Source organism: Suillus plorans (assembly GCF_016647745.1).
Source record: "Suillus plorans strain S12 chromosome Unknown HD556scaffold_91, whole genome shotgun sequence".
Lineage (NCBI taxonomy): Eukaryota > Fungi > Basidiomycota > Agaricomycetes > Boletales > Suillaceae > Suillus > Suillus plorans.
Window position 1 is genome coordinate 65,669 of NW_024537475.1, and position 24,980 is coordinate 90,648.

At 47.4% G+C, this 24,980-nt stretch overlaps 8 protein-coding genes across 8 annotated transcripts; 3 read left to right on the plus strand and 5 right to left on the minus strand.

Moving 5' to 3' along the window:
• Positions 1 to 184: 184 nt before the first annotated feature.
• On the minus strand, positions 185 to 1,590 carry HD556DRAFT_1248145 (uncharacterized protein; the record flags this gene model as incomplete). The annotated part of the gene is made up of 4 exons (XM_041298751.1): positions 185 to 586; positions 631 to 752; positions 1,260 to 1,398; positions 1,492 to 1,590. 4 exons carry the CDS (start codon positions 1,588 to 1,590, stop codon positions 185 to 187), a joined length of 762 nt encoding a protein of 253 aa, XP_041153964.1.
• On the minus strand, positions 1,568 to 3,196 carry HD556DRAFT_1047256 (uncharacterized protein). Its single transcript, XM_041295984.1, has 2 exons — positions 2,911 to 3,196; positions 1,568 to 2,859 (listed from the first exon to the last, which is right to left on the minus strand). Exons 1-2 carry the CDS (start codon positions 2,959 to 2,961, stop codon positions 1,711 to 1,713), a joined length of 1,200 nt encoding a protein of 399 aa, XP_041153965.1. The 5' UTR covers positions 2,962 to 3,196; the 3' UTR covers positions 1,568 to 1,710.
• Positions 3,197 to 5,869: 2,673 nt separating this feature from the next.
• Positions 5,870 to 9,872, plus strand: HD556DRAFT_1047276 (uncharacterized protein). The gene is made up of 4 exons (XM_041295985.1): positions 5,870 to 6,847; positions 6,894 to 8,810; positions 8,863 to 9,035; positions 9,090 to 9,872. The coding sequence occupies exons 1-4, from the start codon at positions 5,959 to 5,961 to the stop codon at positions 9,687 to 9,689; spliced, it is 3,579 nt and encodes a 1,192-aa protein (XP_041153966.1). The 5' UTR covers positions 5,870 to 5,958; the 3' UTR covers positions 9,690 to 9,872.
• Positions 9,873 to 10,275: 403 nt separating this feature from the next.
• HD556DRAFT_1047352 (uncharacterized protein) lies at positions 10,276 to 10,980 on the plus strand. Its single transcript, XM_041295987.1, has 2 exons — positions 10,276 to 10,677; positions 10,728 to 10,980. The coding sequence occupies exons 1-2, from the start codon at positions 10,517 to 10,519 to the stop codon at positions 10,915 to 10,917; spliced, it is 351 nt and encodes a 116-aa protein (XP_041153967.1). The 5' UTR covers positions 10,276 to 10,516; the 3' UTR covers positions 10,918 to 10,980.
• A 1,115-nt stretch (positions 10,981 to 12,095) lies between these two features.
• HD556DRAFT_1047323 (FAD dependent oxidoreductase-domain-containing protein) lies at positions 12,096 to 14,175 on the plus strand. Its single transcript, XM_041295986.1, has 8 exons — positions 12,096 to 12,580; positions 12,636 to 12,650; positions 12,707 to 13,008; positions 13,066 to 13,437; positions 13,488 to 13,703; positions 13,752 to 13,790; positions 13,842 to 13,951; positions 14,004 to 14,175. The coding sequence occupies exons 1-8, from the start codon at positions 12,202 to 12,204 to the stop codon at positions 14,110 to 14,112; spliced, it is 1,542 nt and encodes a 513-aa protein (XP_041153968.1). The 5' UTR covers positions 12,096 to 12,201; the 3' UTR covers positions 14,113 to 14,175.
• A 2,456-nt stretch (positions 14,176 to 16,631) lies between these two features.
• On the minus strand, positions 16,632 to 17,813 carry HD556DRAFT_1313417 (uncharacterized protein; the record flags this gene model as incomplete). The annotated part of the gene is made up of 7 exons (XM_041300790.1): positions 16,632 to 16,715; positions 16,744 to 16,925; positions 16,980 to 17,052; positions 17,163 to 17,218; positions 17,355 to 17,559; positions 17,626 to 17,722; positions 17,761 to 17,813. The coding sequence occupies 7 exons, from the start codon at positions 17,811 to 17,813 to the stop codon at positions 16,632 to 16,634; spliced, it is 750 nt and encodes a 249-aa protein (XP_041153969.1).
• Positions 17,814 to 20,763: 2,950 nt separating this feature from the next.
• On the minus strand, positions 20,764 to 21,120 carry HD556DRAFT_1313418 (uncharacterized protein; the record flags this gene model as incomplete). Its single annotated transcript, XM_041300791.1, has 1 exon — positions 20,764 to 21,120. The coding sequence occupies one exon, from the start codon at positions 21,118 to 21,120 to the stop codon at positions 20,764 to 20,766; it is 357 nt and encodes a 118-aa protein (XP_041153970.1).
• Positions 21,121 to 22,131: 1,011 nt separating this feature from the next.
• Positions 22,132 to 22,486, minus strand: HD556DRAFT_1449626 (kinase-like domain-containing protein; the record flags this gene model as incomplete). The annotated part of the gene is made up of 2 exons (XM_041307623.1): positions 22,132 to 22,364; positions 22,417 to 22,486. The coding sequence occupies 2 exons, from the start codon at positions 22,484 to 22,486 to the stop codon at positions 22,132 to 22,134; spliced, it is 303 nt and encodes a 100-aa protein (XP_041153971.1).
• Positions 22,487 to 24,980: the final 2,494 nt, after the last annotated feature.

The following is a 24,980-nucleotide window of genomic DNA, read 5'->3' on the forward strand; positions in this document are numbered from 1 at the left end:
CCGACTAGCTACGGTGAACAACGACTGTATTGTTAGATTAAATATAGAGTCCCAAGAACCAGGGGTCAGTACGTTTTGCTGCCAAGGCTGGCCGGTCCGAGGCATTGGGGTAGGGTAAAGGTTTCAATACACCTTAAGGTCCTAATCATGGATCTGCAACAACTGTGAATACTCGGCGGATATATTACAACGAGTATGTCAACACCCCATCAGATTTCTTCGTCATCAAAATCGATCTCTTCCACAGGGAACTTCGGAAGTCACCGACTTTTGCAGGGCGTACGAACACTCCGTAGTTCGGACGACATGTAAAATACTGCACCCCTTTGAGACTAGGTGTCCAGATGAGTATCGACAAATAATACGAGGGTTCAAACTTACGACCCATCATTCTTGCCCATCGGCTCATCATACTCGACACCGACCCAAAGTCCAGCAGCAAACTCAGTCTGACCACTGTACCACGCTTATTCAAGCCCGGTTCTGTTGATTCTACCTTGCAGCGTGATCCGATGGGGATGTTTACCGCAGGTTCAGGAGTAGGTTCTGTTGAAGCGGGCGCAAAGCGCCCTACTTTATGTCTTTGCTTGTAAGCCAACACGGAGTCTTTCAAATAAAAAAAATCAGAACCAGTAGTAAATTATAAGGAATGACTGATTGATCGCCGGCTCGTTGTGCATACGCGTCGTCGCTAAGCTCAAACTTCTCTACATCGGAGAGTTGACCCGTAAATGACGTCGAAGGGTTCGTATCTACAACCTATAACAAACGACGCCAGCATATGCATAAACGACTGCTTTGTGAAGACTCGAACAGAAAATACATTGATCGTCTGGCCATCAGGAAATTATGAGTTTACCTTATCCTTACTTATTTTGAACTTTTCCCACTTATTTCAAGTTATTTAAAATGGACCTACTTTTTTTCTGAAATTTGACAACTGCTTCAAACTCGAGTATTCCAATATGTTTATTGGGCCTGAGAGACATGTTTCATTGCATAAGACCAACAATTAGTGACTAGTATGAAGTTCAAGTGACACATTAATGCTGATGATTTTCTTTCTTAAATGTTCTCTTGAGGTACCATCTTGCAAATTGAAAATCCAATAATTTTATAGCACGCATTTATAACAATGGTTAACAGATTCTGATAGTTCAGTTGGGACCAGGTAGTGATTTAAGAAAAATAAGTAGATCCATTTGAAATAAGTGGGAAAAGTTTGAAATAAGTAAGGATAAGGTAAACTCATGATTTACTGATGTGGAAATCCCGAACATCAAGCGGCTTACTAGCATCATCATCCAGCTGCGCGACGACCTGAGGATCGTCATCGCCATTGTGCAACAATATTTTTTGATTCTGAACGGGGATGCCTGTGATGAGTTCTAGTTTCGCCTAGATATTGGGTGGTGCACGAATCACGATGATATGCGTGGTTGTCTTTAGTGTTCTGGAATCTGCAAGATGTGTTATGGTAGACTACGCAACGTACGGACCCTTGAGCTGCTCGATCGTCACGTGGAGGTCGAAACGACGCTCAGAACGGGTATCTGAGGATACGACAAATAATTTGACGATGGATGTCATTTTGGATCAAAGAATGTTTGGCATAGTCTATTGAAGGGTTGGCAATGAGTAGGTATAGGCAACATATAGCATAATCGTGTGAGCATCATTTCGTCAACTATGTACATAAACTGTCCCAGTCTAGAATTCTAACCACAAGCCTGAACGCGTAGGATCTACCACTAATTTGAGAGATGGGAAAAGAGTGACATATTCTGCTAGATACTGAGGTATCGTCCTCACTCCACGGCCGAAGATCAAGCTTTCCAGGGGACACTGTGACCGTGTTATCAACGCCTTGAATTCGTGGTGAACCCATCCCCCTATATTGTTAACTTCGAGGATGCGTAAATTCGGGAGCGTGACGTTAGGGAATAGCCCAAGAAGTCCGAGCAAGTGCGCGCTCGTAGGTAAATCGCCGGAAATGCGCAAATATTGAAGTTTGGTGTGCACCAATGGTCTTGAGGTCTCGCTCGCCACCACGAATAGTCCACCCATCGCCGTCAACGACGAAAGATTGGGACAAAGACGGAGCAAGCGGGGTAAGGAAAGTCGTAGTGCCCCTACCACAACCTCAAGATTTGTGAGACCGGCCCATGAGGGAGAAATGAGGTGAGTTGAGTCCCGAACATCAGGGTCAAGCAACACATCCAATAACCTGAGACTGCGTATGTTGGGCGGCAAATGGATGATAGAGTGCATGATAGAGCGCCTGACAGCAGCTGGTACTGGATGTAGTAAACTATCCGTGTATATAGCCAGCTCCTGAAGTCCGCCGAAGTCCGCCGCCACCAGTGGAAAGGAGCTGGTACCGGAGGATAATCCAACATGCAGTGAGGAAATTTGATTGACGTATGGCCGGAGCAGTCTTCGTAGCCCTGTCCACTTATTGTTATCACACTCGAGTGTCAACGACAGTTGACGTCCCCGTGATCGCTTGAGGTAGGAGTCATAGCAGAAAGCTCTCTGCTGCCAGTCTCCGTGCCCTATTTCCAATCGCAGCCTGCGCCATAAATTCGGCATGTTCACAGCAATCTCCCTCCATCGTTGACATACTGCAGTCAACTGCATGGGGGCTAGATCTGGCGCGGGCGTCCAGTTTGCGTCTTCTGGGATGCAGTAGAGGAAAATTTCAGCGAGGATTTCGGTGGGCAGACGCCTGATAGGCGATGAAGATCCCCTGGGAGGACCGATGGACTGCACAATCTGGGCCATCTCTTGGACGAGTTGCCAGTAACGATAGTTTACATGGTTTGAGTCTGAAGCCTCGCGGTTGACTACACGCGACTGCTGAAGTGGATGTTTGTTCAGACGCCAACACCTTCAAAATCAAGTACTTACGAGGCGACTAATGGTACCCGAGATGGTTGATGAATTGGTGTTTGATCGCATATTGACACGAAGGAGGTTGAGATGTGAAGATGGAGGTCGGAAATGATTCTGACGTTCGGCCAACCATTGCGTCCCTATTTAAACTACAACGCTTCTCAAACCACAGGTCCACAACAAACATACCTTGCTATTGTAGTTTTTCGCAGCGGGTCTTGTGTGAAACACCGACCATCCACATCTAGAGACTTTGCATTGTTGCAAAGAGGGTCAGTGCGAACGCCTGTAGAATTTGTGGAAGGGTGACTTCAACATACTTAGTCGGCACTAATAGGTCATCCGGGAATTTTGTTTTGTTTTGCAGCTTTGTGGAGCTGTGACCTTTATTTGGCCTTATTCAGTAGTATTGTGTTTTTAGTTTGATAGGTGCGAAGGGGTCTCCTCCCCACATTCCTACCGACCTTACTAATATGTACGCACTTAAGGGCCAATTCACTTTTCGTCATTCATGTCTCCTCCACTACATTCTTGAATTGAATCTTAATAATGACGCACCTGAATTTAAACAGAGTCACGCTCTCACTGGCAGGCTTGACATTAATATGGCATCCTCAGTTTTGATGCAACCTCATGGACAGTGAAACTGAAGCGAAGTGAATTGACGAGTGTCTCTGGGTTCGGAGTCTCCATTCCACATGATTGACAATGCGAACCCTCTGGTCGTTCACCATGGTCCATAAGTAATTGGATTGGGAGGAGGTGGATCAAGAGGTGTGCGTTCGCAAAATCCCGAACACAGAGCTCAACTTTACCTAAGCTAAAAAACCTTAATGTATAGCCACTCTAAGTTACTGGCGATGCGTTTTGAGTTTCTCGCCAGCGGCCTCAAAAGTTCATAAAATCGTTTGTCAAGTACTGAACAGGGGGTGTTTTTACTAGTGTATAACAGCTCTGGATAGTTATTTCAATGGTACACACCCATCCAAAGATACTACCCACTAAACGAGAGATCTTGGATGTGATTTTTGGAAGCACGTGAGCAAAGTCATACACGTCGATATCAATATGACGCGTCAATATCAATTCGACGTGTCTCCTCAATGACGCGCATCTCTCTTTCCTTACACCTCATTCATTATGTATTCTACGACTCATCAATCTACATGTTACGACTCATGGTTTGCTTCTAGTAATAACGACGACAACACTGCATATATCACGGACTTCGAAGATGATTCCTTTCAAACCATGCAACCCGGATCAAATCACCATTCACATTATTCTAATACATCATCTGGACATTCGCAGACACCGACTATAGATTTTCAAGTACCATCACACACGGACAATCATTTGCATAGCTCATCTTGTACTATACCTCACTTATCCAATTCTCGCGCATCCAAACGCTCTGCCCCATCTACCATGGCACCCCGGGCAAGAGGTGTGCAAAAGGAAAATCCCGAACATACACCTACCCATTACATCAGCTAAAAAACCTTAATATACAGCCACACGAAGTTTCGAGAGCAACGCATTGGAGGTTCTCGATGGTGCCCTCCGACATTCATAAAATCATTAATTCGATACTGGAAGAGGGGTTATTTTCTAGTCTAGAATACATTTAGATAGTCAGTTTAATCAAAACCGCCTGTGGAATGACGCTACCGTACTACCGAGTGATTTTGAAGCAAAAAAAATTAAACACGTGATTTATAGAATTGACGCGTCGATATCAATATACGCGTCGCGTCTCGTCTCATATCCATGATATCCCTGTCTTGTCCCTGTCGCATCGCACTACTCTCTTGAATCATAAACTTATTGCAATATGTATTCTACAAACCAGCACAATCTGTATGACAACAGCATCAATCACGACAACAGCACGCACTGGCATAGTAACGACCATCATTCATATCAAACAACGGAACCGAGATCTAATCATCCTTCGCAATTTTTCGATACCCCACATGCATCTGGACACTCGCAAAGCCCTCTCGTAGACTTCGAAATACCATTACATTTACTTGCAGAACCAGAACCAGAACCAGAACTAGAACCAGATACGTACTATCATGCGCCTTACTCTCCCGACTACGACTCTGGTTATTCCATCAATACATCTGATACTGAAGATCGCGACCCGCTCAACTGGCAGCCTCCTGTCCTCGAATCAGACTTCACCAATGTTGACGAAGCGCTCGAGCTCAAATTAAATACTGCCGACTCACTCTATCGATTATTCAAGGCAGACAAACTAAAAGTCCAGGTTGGCCCTCAGCAGAGATGGGTCATGCTCTGCCCAGAATGCGATGAATGGTGCCAGACGAGTACTCACTCCTCCATTCCACTCTGGATCGAAGGCCAGTTCATATCGTTGAGGAACCACCGGGGCAGTAAGAAGTGTGCCCAGACTGTGACTAACAAACGAAAGCAGCGTGTTCCTGAACAGAACATGTCTGATGAGCCAATCCCTCGTTTACCTGAGGCACTCTCGCTTCAAAATAGGTGTGTTTCATTTTAAATTTTATCTATGTAATAGTATGCATGTTACTCGCTTACAGTCAACAAACTCCCAGGCCCTCTCTTGCACTCGACCACGATCTTTGCGCAGGAGTCCCTATCGTCTGGCCTGACGATATGCGTCCTTTTGTCATGCTCTTCCCATGGGAGCGTTACCATAATGGCCAGGATGCCCTACCATTCACCATCGACACCCGGGATCCAAGCGCACTCTATGCCCGATCGAAGTGTTGTGTTGTGTTCACACCACACGAGGGCACTCCTTGTCACAATTGTGCTGACGTCCATGAGCACGTTGCCCACCTTATCAAAATCGCGCAAGATCCCAAGCCTAACACCAATTACCGCTTCTTAGGGCTTGGGCACTTGCAAGATCTGCTCAAAGCATCTACCGAGCAAGTCAAGCACCTCAAGCTTCAGGTATATTTACGTCGTTGTTAGCTTTAAGTTCCAACTTACTCTTTTTAGGCATGCAATGAGTCCCGCAAGCATATATATACCCTCACGCAACTTGATGACTACAGCCGCCTTCTGATGGCCATCTCCGAGGGGGACATCCCTCGACTTCAGCAGATTATCAATGTCGCCATGCGGAATGGAGCCAGTATCCGTGAGGTCGTCAACAAACTCGAGGATGCACTGGAGGGCGCATATAGCCCTCGTGGTTATGGTGCTGAAGACCTTGATATTGCTACTCTTGTCTTCCGACTCGGAGGCCGTCAGCTATTGTTTGCGCTCAATCACAAACTTGGACTTCCTTCCCTTCGCACCCTTCGCACTAAGTCGACATTCACCTCTGTCATGCCTACCATCGGGCCTATTCGGGATGAGCAGTTCCACCAGAATATCGACTCTATTGTACTTAGCTCTCACGGCGATTCTTCACCCCGTCGTGGAGTTAGTCTTATGATTGACGAAATAGCATTAGAGGAGATGGCAGTACACTTCAGCAAGTACAACAAAGTAGGCGGTCTTTGCTGGAAGCATTCCCATATTGTAGATCCCGTCCTTCGCACGTATAACTCAGCTGCCGACATTGCACAGAAGATTCATGATGGTGATGTCCATCTGGGCAAGGAGCTCACCGTCATCGGAGCCTCATGCTTTGGTGAAGATGAGATATACCCTCTTTTAGCTGCCCCAACCTGCAAAACAGAGGACGCTACCGACATGGAAAAGATCCTTGCTCGTACGATTCGGTGCTGGAGTACATCAGGCGCAGCTGCAAGAGTTGGACCAATTTGGTCATTTGCTACTGATGGTGATGCGACACGTCGCGCTGCAGGGCACAAACTCTTTCTCAAGACTTCTCTCTCTGAAGACTCACCCTTGTACGGTTCACTCATCAACCTTGCAGGGCTGAACCTGTTCACTGGCGATGGGGAGGTGACGCTTGATTTCGACTTTAAACACATCTTCAAACGTAAGTGTTCTTTCTCAACGAGCCTCACATCTAAAATTTGATACAGGTATTTGCACGCTCATACGGTCTCCAGCCGGGATTGTCCTTAATAACGGACGAGTCATCAATTCGATGGTCTTGCTGCGTTACCTTGTGTGGTTGCCGGCCTATGACGAGGAAGCTGTTATAAAGCTCCTGTACCCAGACGACCCTCAAGATGTCCCTCGTGCCGTGGAGCTAATGCAGGCTATCATTGAGTTCTGCAAGCACCAACAGCATGGCATCAACAATTCATTTTCCACCGATATCGATGCTCGCGCAGATTTCAATTCTATCGCCCTCCTAAGCGCACTAATTGAATCAATCCTCTCGCCTTTCATTGATGTCTCAATGTCCCTGTCTGATCAAATGAAATCCCTCAGCTGTTGCTCCCATCTCGCATTCGCATTTTTCCACGCCCATCGACGCTCTTTCATGTCGTATCAACTCTATTATGACATCCAAACGACCATTAAGAACGCATTCTTCTGTCTTGCAAAGCAACAATGTCTGGATCCGCACGCACCTTTCTTTCTCGGCGACATCGGAGATGACCCACTCGAGCTCTTGTTCGGTCGCACACGTATGATCGGCGGTCATAATTCAGCGTTCTCATATGCTCAGGCTCTAGATCGAATTGGTGCAGCAAAGGATATTGACACCATATTCAAGCGACGACCAGAGCTTGATCCTGGGCACCGCCGCCTCAAGCTTACACGACAGGAGGGGGTAGATCATATCAATCGTGAACTATGGAAGGGTGATATTATTGCAGGTCGCTGTGATCTTCCGTTTTCGTGGCGTTCGGGCCGTGAATCTGCCCTCACTATCCTTTCCAAGTCACAGCTCGATCCCATTCATTATTCGTTCACAGATCTTTTCAATTCCGGCGAAATCGACATGCTCCGTCCATTTGGAGAGAACAAGTATCTCGGCATCAACACAGATGACAACCTCGAAGACACTAGTCGAGTTCCTATCCCTTCTCCTCCTGCACCCACCCTTTTGCCATCCTTACAGCACCTGGAGACATCGTTGGATGGGGACGCTTACAATCTTCCAGCGTCTGGAGAGATGGAAGCAAACGAAGATGATGAATTGATGCTTACGTTCGAGGAGCAACTCGTTGACGAGTCATCTATCGACTCTCCCTCGGCAGCTACTCGCTCGCATGTCGTTCGAGATCTGTCAGCCCCTCCATTGCCCGAAGGCCCTGGAATACGACCTGACGACTATCTCCTCTTCAAGGGTCGCTGGATTCACAAGCAGACGGTCTGCCGCCTTGTAATCAACAAAGATTTTGTGTCGAAATCCCTTAATCGCCTCGAACGCGTCCGATCAGGCTACACGAAAGTTCACAAGAGGATTGACATGTCGGCTGGGAGAATCACCAACCAGAACTTGTTTTTGGTTGGGGATATATTCCTAACGCTTCTCCGTAGTGGTCGTTCTCTCTCTATCGGTGCGCTTCGCTCGACAACCTTAAGTGTGAGCAACGTGTCCCGCCCATCAATAAATGTCACCGTCATGAAAGCATCACGAACCACCGTCAAAATTACTGGCCAACTCCTCACCATCATTCCAACTCAAGCCTCGCCTGATAACGCAGTTTTGTTTCTGTGGAATGGAGGATACGTAACTTCTCGCTCGGCAATTCAAGGTACAACGTCTGCGACAGAGCGCGTCATCATTGTCACTGTCCCTGGTTCACTCGTAGAACCAATCAACCCTGATCCCACTTTCATTCGCTTACGAGACGACATCAATACGGACGACTTCTCTCAAGTCAACGGTGGCCAGAGCACTTGGCAGATTGCACGAGATGCTCTTCAAGCAGCATGCGATCTCCTTTGGGCCAAGGCCACCGATATGAGTGTCTCACTCAATTCTATCGCAGTTGTCGTCCCATCAGATCTCAAGGCGTTCCCGTATCAGCTCGCAGATGGTATGTCTCTCGCATAGTTTTTCGTTGTCTATATTTGCTGAAATTCTCTTAGGTACACTAGCTATTGTCTCCGTGGAAGCAACCAACCAACTCGCTGCATCCGGAGGAGAACGCATCACTACTTGCCTATTATGCGAAGCTAAAGTATCCGGCATGCGGCCTCATATGGGCCTTCATATTTTGCGAGCGTTGTATCACATACCGGAAGCCAACATGAAAGACTCGGTAAGCATATTTTATTAATTTGATATGCTACATTCTAACGACAGACTACAACAGGTTGGTACCATTCTTCCGTGCGGGTTTTGTGGCCGATCAGGTCGACCTGAGTGTGCTCTCAAGGTCAAAGTTGCAGCCAGCGGTCCTCTTAGCTGGGAGACGAAGTGTGTGTACAAGCACACATTTAGATATGGCTTTGCGGACGCAGGCTCGGCGAACACACCATCTCGCAATGTACCCCTCAACTGCTACCTCTGCCATCCCGCGCTCGTTCCTGAGCTTGGAAAGTCCAAGCGAAGAGCACGCGAGGGTTACGTCGAAGGTGTCTGGCGTTACAACATGGTGGAGCATATCCTGGCCGAACACGAGGAGTATGCGGTTCCTGGGCATAGAGAGATTGGCGCTGCTTTGCCGGAGGGTGTATGGTTGACGATGAAACTCGAAGAACTAGAGCAGAAGGCCGCAGGTATTCCACGGGAGCGTTTCCAAGTGTCGCCTCCTCCAGCCATGGTGACCATGCACGACAAAGAGAATCATCCCGTTGCGTCAGGCTCTCGCAAACTCAAGCGTTCTGGAACACAGATCGGTACTTCTCGCCCCTCGAAGAAAGCTCGCGCAGCTTCTAGCAGACTTCAAGTCAGTTTTTCGGCAGTCGCTTGATATTTTGCTTTGCACTTCACTATTCCTCGTTGCATATCTCATGTTCAGATCACTCATGCTTTCTACGTGTTTTCCGAACTGTACGTTCATGTATATGTAGCTTGCTTGCGCTCGTTTGCCCCTCCCTTGTATCAGTACTGGGACTTGGTTTGCATTGAGATTGCGTGACTAAGCTTCCAAATATGGTGTAATTACAGTGACCATCACGCTGTGACAGGAGGGGGGGACGCCTCTGAGGTTTCTCCGGGTGTATGTGCTATATTCTAGTTTTGCACACCTCTTGACCCCGGGCTTCCAAAAAGACTCGAACCAATCTCGCGAATGTTCATGCCGCTGTTTCGTTGTGCACTTGACCTCAGGACGTAGATTTTGCTTGTCATTGCCTGTCTTTATGCTTGTTACTTGTACTGTCCTATGCGCTGCTACGCTTTGTTACTGCTTACACGTTCATGCACGCACGCTACGCGTTGTATTCTATGCTCGGTGCACTTTGGCACCGCTGGACGACTACTTAATATGGATAAATTAAGTGATCGGTCACGCTGTCACGGTAGGCGTAGGCGTCTTCGAAGTTTCTGAGGTTAGTGTCTTGAACTTCTCGATTGCACACCTCTTGAGGTGGATCTACTACTTAATTCGGTCCGCCCATAATTATGTAATGTACTTTACGTCATGTTGTTGGTTTAACTTGTGAACCGATCAACTCAACTTTTGTTCATAGAGTAACATGTAACAGCCCGAGGCGAAAGCGAAAATCGTGAGGCCATCTGCCTACAAAATCTCTGCATGCATGCTATGGCCTTGCATTGCCCACTGCAACAAGTTCCATGATCTTCACTTCCCGCTTCACCATTCTTGCCCTGCTCACCCTCCTCGCTGGTGCCAACGCGGAATGCGCAGCGTGCCAAGAAGTGTTGTATGTCGACGGTGTATTGACCTACGGGCTGGTCAGGATCGAGAATTCCGACAACGGGTCCAAGAAGTGCATGTAAGTCACACTCACATCTTCATCGAGAAGGGTGACTGACGGTCCGGCAGCTACGTGGATAAGATGGACGACGTGATGACCTGCGAGTATGCGGTACGTGTTTTCTGGATGCTGAGCAGCTCATCGTTCTCATTTGACACGTTGGATGGTCATCAGGATGATGGCATGTTACAGGGTGGGGGTTCGGGGTGTCCGAAAGTGTCAAAGGAGGAGAACTATCCAGGATGTGATGTCGAATAGGCTCGACGAGAGAGGATCAACATTGGTCTGTAGAAAGTTGGGTATATCAATAGATTTCATCTGCGTCAAGAATTCTCTTCATACGTGTTTCGCCTGGACCAATTTGTGACAATCAATCGCCTCGATCATCTCGAGACAATGAGTGCTCCTCCAGGCCTGTCAGTCAGCGTCTCAAATTCAAACTTGCGCGAGTCCGTCCATTCACTATTTTTGGAAGAACGAATAGTGACAGAACAGAAACTAAAAGTGACACACGTGCATATCTCTGAGTTCACTCGTATGAGGTCCAGGGGGAGTTGAAGCACATGCGTAGCTTCTGGCATCAGGTAGCGTGACATTTCGAACATCTCCATCTTACTTATTCCATTTCTTTTCACCTCATAGCGGCAGATGTCGTGCGCCACCATACCCTCACCAAGACACCCATGAAAAATACCCGTGAAACTGCCCCCAAGTTACACATCACCGCCACTTGACTAGCATCCCCAAAGGATAATAAATGAGGCTATGCGCAATGTATGACTTCGCCAGTCTAAATGTATGCCCATCGGGTGAGGTATAGCTGCCGTTTTTCACAACTATCGTCATACCCGATGGCATATCCGTTAGGCACTGTACCGAAGGTAGTCGAGCTTGCCAGTGTAGGATAGAATGAGCGCTGTGGACGGTGAGACGAGCTAGCTCTTTGAGGCAGTGTCATATTGCCACATAAATGGGCAGCCTGGGTCGAAAGAATGTTTGGAAATGTAGGTCGAGCTCGGGTTTATGTAGCACCCCATAGCGGAGTTATTCGTGCGGGTGAATCAGTTGCACACAGTTAGATCTATCAGTACGAGCAGATGCGGTGGATTCGGTTCATGCGTACTTGGTGAGAGTGAGTACATGTGGATGGGAGGAAGAAGTTGGCAGAGTCGCACTTTGTTATGCAACACCTTGCAATTCTTGGGAAGCTAGTGCAAGCGGAGACCCCCCATCATCGTCCCCGACGATTAACGTTTGTCATTGCAGACTGTAGAAATAGACGCACTAAACGCGTCGGGAAGTCGGGACAGTTTTGACGCCTAGCCTAAGACTCTGGAGCGCCAACCACAAGTCCATGGAACGCTATAGACTTATCTCAGAGTCTTTGACGCCCACGACGAGGAGAGTGACATACAAAGACCAACAACTCAAGTCATCGTCACATGATGTTTTGACACCTCAAAGCCCCGAATTCCAGGGCCCAGACTCCAGAACCTGGTCATGTTATCTTATCTTTGGGACTTTCGTACTTGATTCACGGAAATGAGAGACTGGATGCAGACCTTTCTCGTCTTCTGTGTTCTTCTGTGTTGGTCGATAATGCCTGTTAACCCTCAGTTACTCGGTAAGTTAGAACATTCTCAGAAGGTACTCGAGACACCGCCATTGGAACATCCAACTCCTGCTAAACTCCCATCTCGCAATCCAACCCGCTCCTTCTGGATCGATTCCTCCCCGGATGCAAATCCACTCGCTCGCCAAGGCAGCCAAGATCCTCTGCCTAGCAAGGCAGACGTCTGCATTATCGGGGCTGGTATCACTGGCGTTGGCGTCGCGTATCACCTTATCGAACTCTTGAATAATGCCTCGCTTTCTGTCAAACACCCGCTCAGCATCGTGATACTCGAGGCAAGAGATTTCTGTTAGTCTGTCCCATGCTTATCGTGAGTTTATCGTACTGTACTGACTCGTTCCAGGCTCAGGAGCGACTGGTACGTGGAGTACTACGTGTTTTTTTAGTTCCTCGTGCGGAGAATATTGTTCGCAGGAAGGAATGGTGGACATCTTACGCCGGCCGCTTTCCTCGAGTTTGCTCAGCGTCAGGCATTATTCGACACGGTCGAGGCCATCAAGTCATATAAACTCGAACAACACACCGCTTCTCTGCTTGTCCAAATAATAGAGGAGAATGGCTGGGCAAGCGATGTTGACCTAGTAGAAGGTGGACACATAAACCTCTTGTTCACAGAGAAGGAAGCAGAAAACGCGCACAAAGACTTCGACACGGCACGTCAAGCGCAGCTCAATCTAGATGGTGTGGAATGGCTCTCGAAGGAGGAACTCGAGGAGGTGCTTGTTCTCGCTAGTCATAATCTTGATAGTCTGATTCAGCCCGCTCATTACCAGGAATATGGTGCACCTTACTCAGGATTCCGCGAGCCAGGAAATAATGTCTGGCCACTGAAACTCGTCACGAAGCTGTACCAGCATGCTCAAGCACACGCTGGACAATACGCCTCTCTAAGCTTGCACACTCGAACGCCGGTGACTGCAGTCACACATGAAACGACCGACAATTCATCCACTTCTACAGTCGTGACGAACAGGGGTAGCATATCGTGCTCCCGCGTTGTCCATGCCACGAATGCGTACGCCTCTTATCTCCTTCCTTTCCTCGCGGGTCCAGATGGAATTATACCAACTCGGGGACAAGTAATAGCCACCCGTGCTTCTGTCGGTATAGATCAAATTAAGATACCGAGCTGGAGCGGAAACGAAGTAAGCCATTCCATCCTAGCCTGTCTTGTCGCGACTAATATCTCTTTTAGGGATTTGCATACTGGTTCCCCCGACCCGTAAAGCACGACACTGAAAAACCATTGATCATCATTGGTGGTGGCCGGGAAGCTGTGGGACCCCAATACGAGCTATATGTGGACGATGACTCTGAAACGCACCCTCTCGTTGGGAAGGTGCTTCGCGAGTTCTTACCATCTATATTCGAAGGTAAATATGACCCCCTTTCGGAGCCTGAGATGGAATGGGTAGGTACTCTTTTTACATGGGTGAAGATATCCCTGACGAGGGTTTAGACTGGTATTATGGGCTTCACGAGGACGGGGGACCCGTTTGTACGTCCAAGCGACTTTTACAACTACTGTGGTTGATGTGTCCCTCGCCAGGTTGGGTCTGTAACAGACCTACTCGTAGCCGATCCAGAGAGAGAGCTGTATAGGAAACAGTACATCGCCGCAGGATATGCCGGTCATGGAATGCCGCGCGCATTTGGATGGTAAGTCTTACATTGTACAGCTAAATCAATCCATAAATGACATGGTTTCCAGCGCCGAAGTCCTTGCGCAAATGATTCTGGCTGAGATTTCTGATAAAGAGTGGAAGGAGCCAGATTGGCTTCCACAGCGTTATCTGACATGGAATAGACGAGTCGAGTAAGATCTTACGGAGCATGACGTTGGGAATATGGAAAGACTAGTTATCAAGGAACTCATTTTCGAGTGCGACAGCACCAACCTCTGTAAACGATGTCCAAGCAGCGAGGGATATCAGGTGTAGGGCCTTCACAATGATTGGAATTCTACCACGAATTGTAGGGTTGGGATTCGATAAGGACTTCGTGCAGGGCTGCCAGTACTCAACACGTGGCTTCTTTTCCCTTCTACTAGCTGCTTGTGACACGCCAGCAAGCGCCGGCGCCCTGTGGGCAGCCTGCTATCTTTCTGATCTCACAAACTCCGGTAAGCTCTGATGGCTCAGATACTTACTATGCGCATCTACATGCAATGAAGGCGAGTCTGGTGGGGAAGCCGGCCATGAGTAGAAAGCACTCGAAGGTGTTATAGGACTGCTCTTTCAAGCTTACTCGTGTAGGAATTCCACCGTTGTGAACTTGTCAGGTTTCTAGAACCTGGTCTCCATGAAGAGCCAGTCTGTGGAACCGCGCATTCGTTGCTCGTATCTTACTGGGTAGCTCAACTCCGGAGTAAAATATCAGGATGGTGCAGCTTGACAAAGGCGTCTGGTCTGACATTAAGGAAGATAACTGTCTCACAGCTTCACTTTCCCAGTTGCGAGTCATTCCTTGGTACAACAGTAAATATTTTCCCTTATCCAAAGTTCATTGTTTAGCCCTGCACAGAACCTTCACCGACCCATCAACAAACTATATGTTGTGCCGTCAGTCATGGCATCATGAATTAGAAGACAGGGATATGACTCACTGTTGCGACGTGTCAGTAACTCTGGCTGCAACTACTCTTCAGAGGTGTACTGACAGGTTCCCTATGAGTATTACAAAGGGTGAGCCATGATGCCGAATGAAACAAACGATCCATACTCACCCCCCTACAAGTATAAAAGTTACCGCAGCAATCCGTGGTGACATTGCAAGCCTGGTTTAGGTTGCTGCATGAACTAACACTGGCAGGGAAAGATATCGTCAAAGCAGCAATAACAGCGAGGGCGGAGAAATGCATTTCTGATACGCGATTTGATCTCGAATGATGGCTTTGAAGTGAGTAGACACGGTGAGATGCAGCCTGACCTTTATATCCTACGCATACTAGGAACGTGACCTTGGCAGTCCTTAGATCAAATTGGCAAAATAGTGATGCCTGGCGAATGGTAGGGCGTCGCGATGTGAGTCTATTCATAACCTCATAGTGCTCCAGGGTCATCGGATAAACGATCCAGAATTTAATAAACACACCATTGAATGCATCCTAAGTGGCGAAGATGGATAATATGACTGCGTTGTACGCAAGGCCAATGTAATAGTGAGTCCACGTGTTGATATATGAATATTGTGAACCGCCGCGGGTGGCGGCCAATGCAGAAGACACCTCGGAGGATCTAGCCCTCCGTGGAAAGAGTACTTGTCTTGCATACTGTATTACAGCTCAGAGTCGTTTTCCTTGCAGGTCGAAAAAGCACTAGACTCACATTATTTAGGATGAAGGAAGCCGCGATAGGCATGGGGTCCCAGGATGTTGCTTGGTCTATCGTTTAGTGAATTGCGGCATAGTTGTGTATTTCAAAATCAAACACATGGTGTTGAGCTCCTCTAAGCCGCACAAAAGGATACCACTTTGCCGGCCGTCGTCCTCTGAGTTGTGTTAGAACTTATCTAGATACTGGAATGAAGGTCCAAGATGTACGATTCAACAGCCAATCTTGCAGGATCCTCATCATAAGCAAATCATAAGTGCAAAGTGACTGACCCGGATTTGTTTAAGCTCGCCTTTCACACGTGCACAAGTGGATCGATGATTCGGTGCCATGTTGCCCCGTTTATACCATATTTGTCCTTCGCCACACTATGAGGGCCAGGTGAAATTGACGCGGCCCTGCCGCGGTCGTGACGCACCTATGACGCGGCACTGTTGGTGTTGCCGCGGCTCCGGCTTGTTGCCGGTTCTAGCCGCGGCCCGAGCTATAAATAGCTGAGTTGACAAGTGGTTATGGCTTGTATAATTATGGTCCGGCTCGGCTCGATTAGTTATAGCTAAGTCGACTTAAGGGCTTAAAACCAACTCAGATATATTTTTAAATTATAAGCCAAAAATAGATGTTAGAATTCAGAACCTCAAGAACCGCCACGAGAACTTAGAGAAGCAGTGTCGATCGCACCAATTCACAACGCGCTTCACATTTACAAGTCACATTATTCATATCGATGGGTCCACAAGACAAAGTGAGTGATTTCGATAACATTCAATCAAAAACTAAATAAGTATCTAGTTATACAGTAGTGCTACTTGTGCACGAAGAGTACGAGAACAGCGCACATCAGCGCAAAACATGCAGAGACCCATTGAAAGGCGGCAGGGAGTTGAGAGAGTTGAGAGAGTTGCTGAAATAGAAGGAGAAGGGGAAAGGATCGTTCAAACGACTTGGAGATGCAGGTGGGGATGTTACTTCAAGAGGCTTTTATGTCACGGTCATGGTAGCGGGAATTAGTGTCGAGGTGGGAGGTTTGTGATATGCATGTTGGAATAGACGTTTGCGATATGTGATTGAGACATGAATTGATGTTGTAACTGGCGAAAATGAAAACGACAGACTCACTGTATGTGCAAATGGTGGGCAATGACTCTGAGCAGCACGGCTCGTGCTCGAAGGAGGGTCGACAGACTGATGATCTGCAAACGGGGGGTAACGACTGGAATCAGCGTGGCTCAAGTTCGAAGGAGGGACGACAGACTTGAGCGTGCAGATGATGGGACGAGCTCTAGATGATGGGATGAGCTCTAAAGGTGCGACATCAGTTTTAACAATCTGTATTGTATGATTGCAAAACATACTTTTAATGGAGATCATGAAGTCTCTGAATGTGACACCAATAGTCTCAGGCTTGAGGAGAAGTCGGTCACTGGACTGGTATATTTGAGGATATCACCGTTGAATAGCATTCAAGGCTGCCTCTGTGCACAAGGCCTGTAGCTAGGTGAGTATCATGACCAGCATATGCAGTTGTATTCACATACCCGAAGATCAGCACCACCGTAGCCCTTCGTGAACTTTGCAAGTCCCTTGATATTCTCTAATCATCAAAATACGTTCACGAGCCTCCAGAGATGGAAGGGGAAAGTAAAACTCCCTGTCAAATCGACCAGGTCTTCATAGCGCAGGGTTGATGGCATCTGGACGGTTGGTGGTGCCTATGACTATTACCTGACCATGTCCATCCATACTGTCCATCAATGCAAGAAGTGTTGAGATAATCAAAGCATGGATCTGATCCTGCTTCGATGACTGGACGGGTGCTAATCCATCAATTTCATCAAAGAAGATGATACTCAGTTGGCAGTTCTGTGCTTCCTCGAACAGAAGACGAAGTTGGCATTCAGCCTCACCGACCCATTTTGACAGGCAGTCGGCGCCCTTTCGCATGAAGAAGGCTAGCAAATGATGAGAGGTAATGTGCTGATGGAAAGGAGTGTAACTTACAGACTCCCTTGCCATTAGGGCATTGTGACCGCCGGTGTTGTGCCGTTGGACAGCATCCCAAATCTGCTGTGGGGATATAGTCAGGTGCCAGCCTTTCCTTGGAGCAGTGCGATGATGATCGAGCCGTAATCATACAGATGCAGCGAGTCTGTGTTGCGGGGAATGAGCTTGGTAAAAACACCGCCCATGGTCTCAAGAGCACGTCCTAAAACTCCTTGCTGGAGGGTTGAAGTCAGAGGCGCACACTGTGTGGCTTGTGAGAAATAAATAAACAATTGAAATCAAAACCAGCACAACAAAGAGCAAGATAGTGTGAACAAAAGGCGAGAGGCGAAATAGCAGATGACAGATGAAAAAGTCAAATAAGAAGTAAGCGTCACTTGTCGTAAATCATAGCAGTGTCCTCGATATTGTCACATTCCTCCTCAGCAATGGCTCTGAGAAGAGCGTCATTTGCGCTGGCGGTGGCTGTCAACTGCTCATTAGAGCCTCGGTCGTATACTACCCCATGTTCCATGTCCCATTGAGAGGCTGCCCAGCCTTTCGTAAAGTCAAGCTGTTCTTTCTTCAGGAAAAACTTGACCATCTGTAATGCTTCCATCAAAACGGGGCTGAGGCGATTCCTTTTTTTCATATGGGTTTTGCTACTTGATGAAAATACCCGTTCACACGGCACCACAGAGGCTTGTACTGGGGCGTATTCCATAGCAACCAAGTATATAGTGGGGAACATGGACTGTGAAGCCTAGTCAATAGCTCGTGGTCAATAACATAGGGTGTGCCTTGAAGGAATGGACTCACATTCCAAAATGAAAGTATATCCGTTCCATGAGGACTAAGTGTAGCCGTAGCATATGCTGTGAATTCTTGATCTATCGTTTGGCCACCGTCGTGGTGATGCACATGTGCATGCGCCCTGGGAAGTCCATAGCGACGTGAGCCTAGTGTGCGTACCACCATTCATGGAACCACTACAGGTTGAGAATGCGTAGAGTTTTCCGCTCTCTTACTCTGCATCTGCGGAATGAGTCTATCCAATGTTGTGCTTTTGTTTACTACAGAGACATACCAGCTTCAATATAAACTCCTTTGTGTCATCAACACGGTCCTTCTTCCATTGACTGTCCATCCAAAACATCCGCATCGCAGGATCAATGACTACAAAAGTGATCATGAAATCAGCATTTATTAGGACAAAAGACGGGACTGACACATAGCGACAGAATAAGCATGAGTTGCACCCATCTGGTCGGTGTATTTGCTCGCCCAGAATAAGCCTATGTCAACGATAGGCTTACAGTGAGGTGCGTGCAGGCCAATAGACTCCCAGCCATCAACCAACTCTTCAAAAGTTGGAATGGCATGGCTGAGCACGGGAGTGCGTTCACTGGAGAGTTTTTGCTGGGTGGTGTGGGGTGCCTGGTATGAAATGGTAAATTAGATCACAGACTTCAAAGTTTGAATGCATTAGTACTTACCTCCAAGATCACTTCCAGGTCCTGGAGGAACTGCCAATCCATCTCACAAAATTTTTTATCGGATATGCTACATTGAGCCCAAGCATCGAAAAAGGTGGTTACTGCCTGGGCCAGTATTAGTCTACAACATATGTTTAACGGTGCGAAATCTTACCTGGCGCAGTGTCCACAAACGGTTGATCATAACATAGACGGAATCCCATCTAGTAGGCTCATCGAGGAGGAGTTCTATGACCGGGAGCTGTGTAAGCTCGCCATTGTCATCTCAAAACCACCCTCCCTCATTACCCCTAACGATGGTCTCACGAAACCTGTCACGCCGCTGGTTTGATGCGCAGACCAATCGCACGATGTGCCTGGCTCGCTCGAGAGGCTTTGCCTCCACAGCCTGGACATAATCGACTTTCTTGATGATCTGATCTTCGACTATCCATGTATCGTCCACAGTGGAATAATCGGCAGTAGAATATTTATCGATGATGTGCTTCATGCATATGTTTATCACGTGCGGGAAACACAGTATCCTGTGTTCAATAGGATCAAACTCGATCCCGCATTCACCAAGCAGGCTGGAAAGCTCCTGCATCACGGTGTGATTGTTGCCTGCGTTGTCAAGAGTAAAATGTCCAGTCTGAACAATGTCAGAGCATGCGACACAATAGAGATAAGTACTGACCTTGGCTGCAGTTTCTGCACGATCGAGGAGATATAGGATCATAGAACCGAGAGATTGGCCATCATGGTTGCCGGGAACGTGGTGGAAAGCAATGAGGGCGGTCTTTAACACGAGCATTGAATCTTGATTGGCCCTGGCAATCCAGTGAGCCGTAACAGCCATAAAAGGCCGGAGCTTTATATCTGACCACAGATCAGATGTAAAGCAGACTTTTCCCTGCGCATTCTAAAAGAAATAAGGTACTTCGTATGAGGCTTGGCAACTATGCACTTACGGCAAGATCCTGCTTCAAGGCCACAAAGTATTCCTGCCATTGCTCGATGACCATTTCGCGAGCCTTCATGCGGTGAAATAGGCCAGACTCGCCAATTTCTGGGCGGAGGAGACGGATGAGGCGCCTGAATTCAGGGCACTCAATTATGTCTATTGCCTGGGGGCAATTATTAATGGTGGCTGTAGGCATGAACTGCGACTCACTTGATCATCCGCGACAATAAACTTCACAATTTGACGATGCATTTCGTCAAGCGTGAAGTCCGGAATTCGGTCTTCTGGAGAGCTTGTTCCTACCAGCAAGGCACCAGATCCCTGGTTAGGGGGAGGACCAAGCAATTGCATTGTGCAAGGTGATTTCTTGAGCCGTTCGTGAATCGTCGTCAATGACCACCCTTCAGCAAGGCGTTCATTTAGATCCTTGATCTGTATGCGCCAGCCAAAACGCTCGGCTGCTTCGAGATAAAGTTCGGTGTGGTGAGTGAAAGCATGTGTATGGGGAGCTGAGCTGGACGTTGAGCCTGCGTATACCATGACCTTGTGCGTTGCGTCGATTTCATGAAGTGTTCTGGTGAAGGGCGTGAGAAACAACAAAAGATTGCAGATAAGATACTTACTCGCAAGCAATACAGGTTTTGCTCTTGGTGTCGGTATCAATCTGGTAGAAGTGACTTATATCAGTCGGCCCTTTAGTCTGCTTGAGGTTGCCGGTCACCAAAGGGTCTGTGTGGACGGTGCTGGTGACAGTCTGGAGTGGGCTTGAATTAAAGCCTGCAGGTGCCACAGCGGTGGGTGCAGGAAGATTGCCCGGTTCCTCTTCATCCCCTGAAATATTGTCCAGGTCGAAGACTTCACCCTCATCTGGACCAGCACAAGCTGCATCGGTTCTGTATCTAACAGGAAGTTGTCGCCGACGTGGGTTTTGAAGAGTAGTAGCATTTGCTGCAGCAGCAGCAGGAATAGCAGCTTGGATAGCCGCGGGGACAGCAACGGGAGTGGGGATGGCAGCGAGGATAGCGGATGCAGCAGGGATAGCAGCAGAGGCAGTGGGGATAACAGCGTCAACATCAGCTGCCCAGGCCTTGTTCTGCCCACGTTGATGAGGTGGCATTTGTGGTAGTAGTGGTGACATTCGAATGACAGAACCGTCTGTCTATATAGGTGTGTTCTTTCCGGGAAACCCCAGAAAACAACAACATGCACGAGAAGTCATATAGGCCAAAGCCGATGTGAGAATTGAGTCATTTACATCTGAGAGCGAGAAGCAAACAGTAAAGTGCGACACACGAGTTTGGCGCCTGTCGGATGACTGGCCAGTGACAGGGTGTGGGCGCAATTGGTCTTCTTCATCTGATTTCCGTCAATGAATGCTCGCAAACCGCTATAATTTGGTGGAGGTGAGGGTGGGGGAAATCTCACTCAATGAAGGACATACCTGAAGTGAATTGGCTCCATGTGGTTCTCTATATCACCGTGATCAGATAGATAGCTTGAGTAACAAACAGCTTACCTTCATCTTCAGGGTTTCAATTGCGAAGCCAGATCACAAGGCAGTTCCACCAAAAGGTTAGCGATACATTAGGAAAAGGTCCCCCCTGCAGCCTTGCATGTAGGTGCAGATCAGTGACTACCACTCCTAAATTTTAATCACCACACAGCACAGAGTACAATTTTATGATCAATACAATAAGAATTGGTTGGATGAATCAATTACCTTGCACAAGAAGTACAATTGCGATAGTTGCCTGATCAGTGGCTGCCTGTGTGAAAGTGGTTCAAAACTTTGGTGGTGAATAACCATAAGTGCTGAGACCCTCACCTTGGCAATCATCGATCATCGACCACATGTTTGATCAGCATGAGCAAACATGATGGCAAGATATATAGTATTCTGGGTGAGTGAGATGATGGTATGGTGCAGATGTTCTGTGGTTTGATGTCGCCGTGAACGTAGTTGTGCGAGTAAATATATTCAAGACGTGAGAGCTAGGAAAGTCAGTCGACCTATCTACAAAGACCTCAAATGGAACGACTGACCAACTGGACTCCTAGATTTACAACATTGAGAAGGCTGAATCTTCAATTGTTCACGAGGAAGAGTTGGTGGAGCGATGGCCCAAGGTGTTCGAGAACAAGAGCATGATACACTGACTCTCTACCAAACCAGAGGGTGCGGGGGATGCCAACTCCGCCTTCAAGTTGTTTCAAAATCCAGTATTCACGCTCCACAGAAGATGAGTGGTTGACAACGGTTTCGAGTTTGAGGGCAACATTATCATCATTGATGATATTCTGTGCAGAATACATGACAGCTAAGTTGTACTATATAATGTGAACAATAAATTTGAATACATTACTACATACCATAGGAGCCAGATCCTAAAACCTCTCCCAGCCTAAATCTACCATCTACTCGAACCAGGACCTTATTCATGGTAACTTACAGTGAATCCAACTGAATAGTGGGGACAATGGGGAGAGGGAAGTTGGAGAAATCCTGAAAATGAGTTCGCCACACAACCCCCTTCAGCTGGCTTGAGGCTGGCTCAAGCCGTTGTTCCCACATTCTTGGCTTGTGCTATCTGGTGCCGGTTTAGGTGCCTTGCGGACCAGACCAAGTCGCACATGAGTGACTTGGTTCATGGGAATAGCTGAACTGCTGGGAAGTTGGTAACAGCCGAGACCGGACCGGCCAAAACCGAGCCATGACACTACTAGTATCAACGATATTTCTTCTATTATACACCTAAAACCTTTGTACAGGGGGAGCTTGCACACTGAGCCCTTAAGGCGTTCTATCCACTGGCCAACAAAATAGACACTCCAGCACAGCTAAGTAAACATGAACGCAGGCGCCGTGTACTTCGACAGGTGGCAGAGGCATCAGGCATATCCCCGTCCATCAGTCAATCACCAGTTGATCCCTCCTCCCCTGGCAAGCATCATCATATTGCATGCTGTCGGAACAAACCAGTCGCTCTATTCACGCTCCTCCGAGAGTATGATGATGACCCAGCTCTCAAGGTAGAAGTGGAGTTGTGATATCTTAAACACATACTTATGAAGGTTTCCAGAGATTCATACTGAAACTAAAGGACCATGTCCTTTACAGGCTGCGCAAGTTAGACATCAGATTTTGCGACCATACCTTCACAGATGAAGAGCATAACTCAGTAATCATTCCTAATGACACTATCTACTCCGTCCACACCATGCAAGTACATTACACCACGTATGACATGAGGCGTGAGTATGACACCATCAACCCTGGGACACATCCCGATGTCATGGTGCTTTCAGGTGAGACAACACCGACGCACCCATATTGGTATGCTCGTGTTTTAGGTATCTTTCATATGGAAACCTGGCTCAATGATGGGGGCAAACCTGTGAAGCAGCACCTCGAGGTTCTGTGGGTCAGATGGCTGGCCCCTGTATGAAATCATAAATCTGGCACGAGACATGCATGTCTTCCCAAGGTTGCCTTTGTGGATGAGTCAGATCCAGATGCATTCGGTTTTCTTGATCCAGGGCAGGTGATTCGAGGTGCGCATTTGATTCCTGCCTTTGCTTCAGGTCATGGTGTCAGCTCTCTTCGCCACGGACGATCGTTGGCGCGTCCTGAAGGGGAGTTAGATGATTGGGAAGTTTTCTGTGTTAGCACATGAGCAAATATATCTACTCCTATGGTCCATTGATTCTTAATATTCAGGACAGATTTGTGGATCGGGATATGTTTATGCGGTATACTCACCTTGGTGTTGGTCATCCGGCTGTGCTGTGGAACATGGTCAAAGATTGTCTCGGGTTCGAGTCATGAGGTACTACCATTGTAAGCAACAGCAATGAAGCAGAGAGGGACTACGAAAGTAGCAGTGACGAAGAGCGTTATGCAGGATGCAGCGATACAGAAGAGGAGAGTGATAAAGAGATTAGTGATGACAAAATGGAAGATGGAGACTCGAACGACGGCGAAGAGGATGTGGATGATGATGACGATGACGACTTATCTTTTTAGATTCCCTCCGTTCAACATAATGTACGTGTGCTGTAATACGAGCTTCAGCAAACTTCAAATGTGATGTCTGGTCAATCAATGGCATGATCGTAACTCAGAAACGAGTGAGTCAAGTCAATCGAATGTCACTATGTGCAAGTTGTTATCCGATTCAAAGTAATTTCTGCCAGATAGACACCTATTACAGTAGTAACAGATTGTGTAACATCTTGTAGTGATGTTAAAAGCTTTACTACTAGTAACTAACTTGAAGGATCCATACAAAGCACTCATTGTATTTTCTCGTGATTGGTCTTACTAGAGTTTCCTGGAGGTAAAGCTTTTGAATAGGCTTTCTTTTGTTCAAAAGCTTGGTATTTGATGTAGCTGACTGGCCAGGTGACAACCAATCACACCATCTCAGCACTCTCTTCAAGTCATGCACTGCGTTTTTCGATCCCTTGCACCGTTTTTCCTATTAGACGTTGATGAACCTGTGAAGGAAAGCCTTAGGACTGGAGCGATTTGGACAGTGAACCCAGAGAACGTCAACTTGACCAAGGTAAGCGCCCACATCATCTGGCCCTTCTTCCTCACTGGTTTTCATTCATCTATACAGACATTTTTCTCGGAGTGTTCACTTGACGAGAAGATTCGTCAATTGCACAAGGCTCACGAGCGATACTACATACAACTCATGGAGAAACCTTGGACCAAGACCGGTCAGCTCTTCTGTTAACTGTACCCTGATTTTAGTATTGATTGTTTTGTCTCGCTAATCTCTGCCTTATTGGCTTTAGTGTCTCTCGCCGTTCTTCAGCAGGTTTCCAATGTATAATGCAGTTTCCCTCTTCTTTTCTACGATTACTGTCTCTCCCTGGAATCCCCAACTAGAAACCACCATCCTTGTCAATCATTTTTTCTACCATTC

Excerpts from the sequence above, each read along its gene's own strand:
- HD556DRAFT_1047256 (XM_041295984.1), bottom strand. The coding sequence starts at position 2,961 with ATGCGATCAAACACCAATTCATCAACCATCTCGGGTACCATTAGTCGC. Across the intron at positions 2,860-2,910 it reads CGGGTACCATTAGTCGCCTC|CAGTCGCGTGTAGTCAACCG; the intron begins GTAAGTACTTGA and ends CATCCACTTCAG.
- HD556DRAFT_1047276 (XM_041295985.1), top strand. The coding sequence starts at position 5,959 with ATGGCCATCTCCGAGGGGGACATCCCTCGACTTCAGCAGATTATCAAT. Across the intron at positions 6,848-6,893 it reads CTTTAAACACATCTTCAAAC|GTATTTGCACGCTCATACGG; the intron begins GTAAGTGTTCTT and ends AATTTGATACAG. Across the intron at positions 9,036-9,089 it reads AAGCCAACATGAAAGACTCG|GTTGGTACCATTCTTCCGTG; the intron begins GTAAGCATATTT and ends AGACTACAACAG.
- HD556DRAFT_1047352 (XM_041295987.1), top strand. The coding sequence starts at position 10,517 with ATGATCTTCACTTCCCGCTTCACCATTCTTGCCCTGCTCACCCTCCTC. Across the intron at positions 10,678-10,727 it reads AACGGGTCCAAGAAGTGCAT|CTACGTGGATAAGATGGACG; the intron begins GTAAGTCACACT and ends ACGGTCCGGCAG.
- HD556DRAFT_1047323 (XM_041295986.1), top strand. The coding sequence starts at position 12,202 with ATGAGAGACTGGATGCAGACCTTTCTCGTCTTCTGTGTTCTTCTGTGT. Across the intron at positions 13,009-13,065 it reads CGAAGGAGGAACTCGAGGAG|GAATATGGTGCACCTTACTC; the intron begins GTGCTTGTTCTC and ends GCTCATTACCAG. Across the intron at positions 13,438-13,487 it reads CGAGCTGGAGCGGAAACGAA|GGATTTGCATACTGGTTCCC; the intron begins GTAAGCCATTCC and ends TATCTCTTTTAG.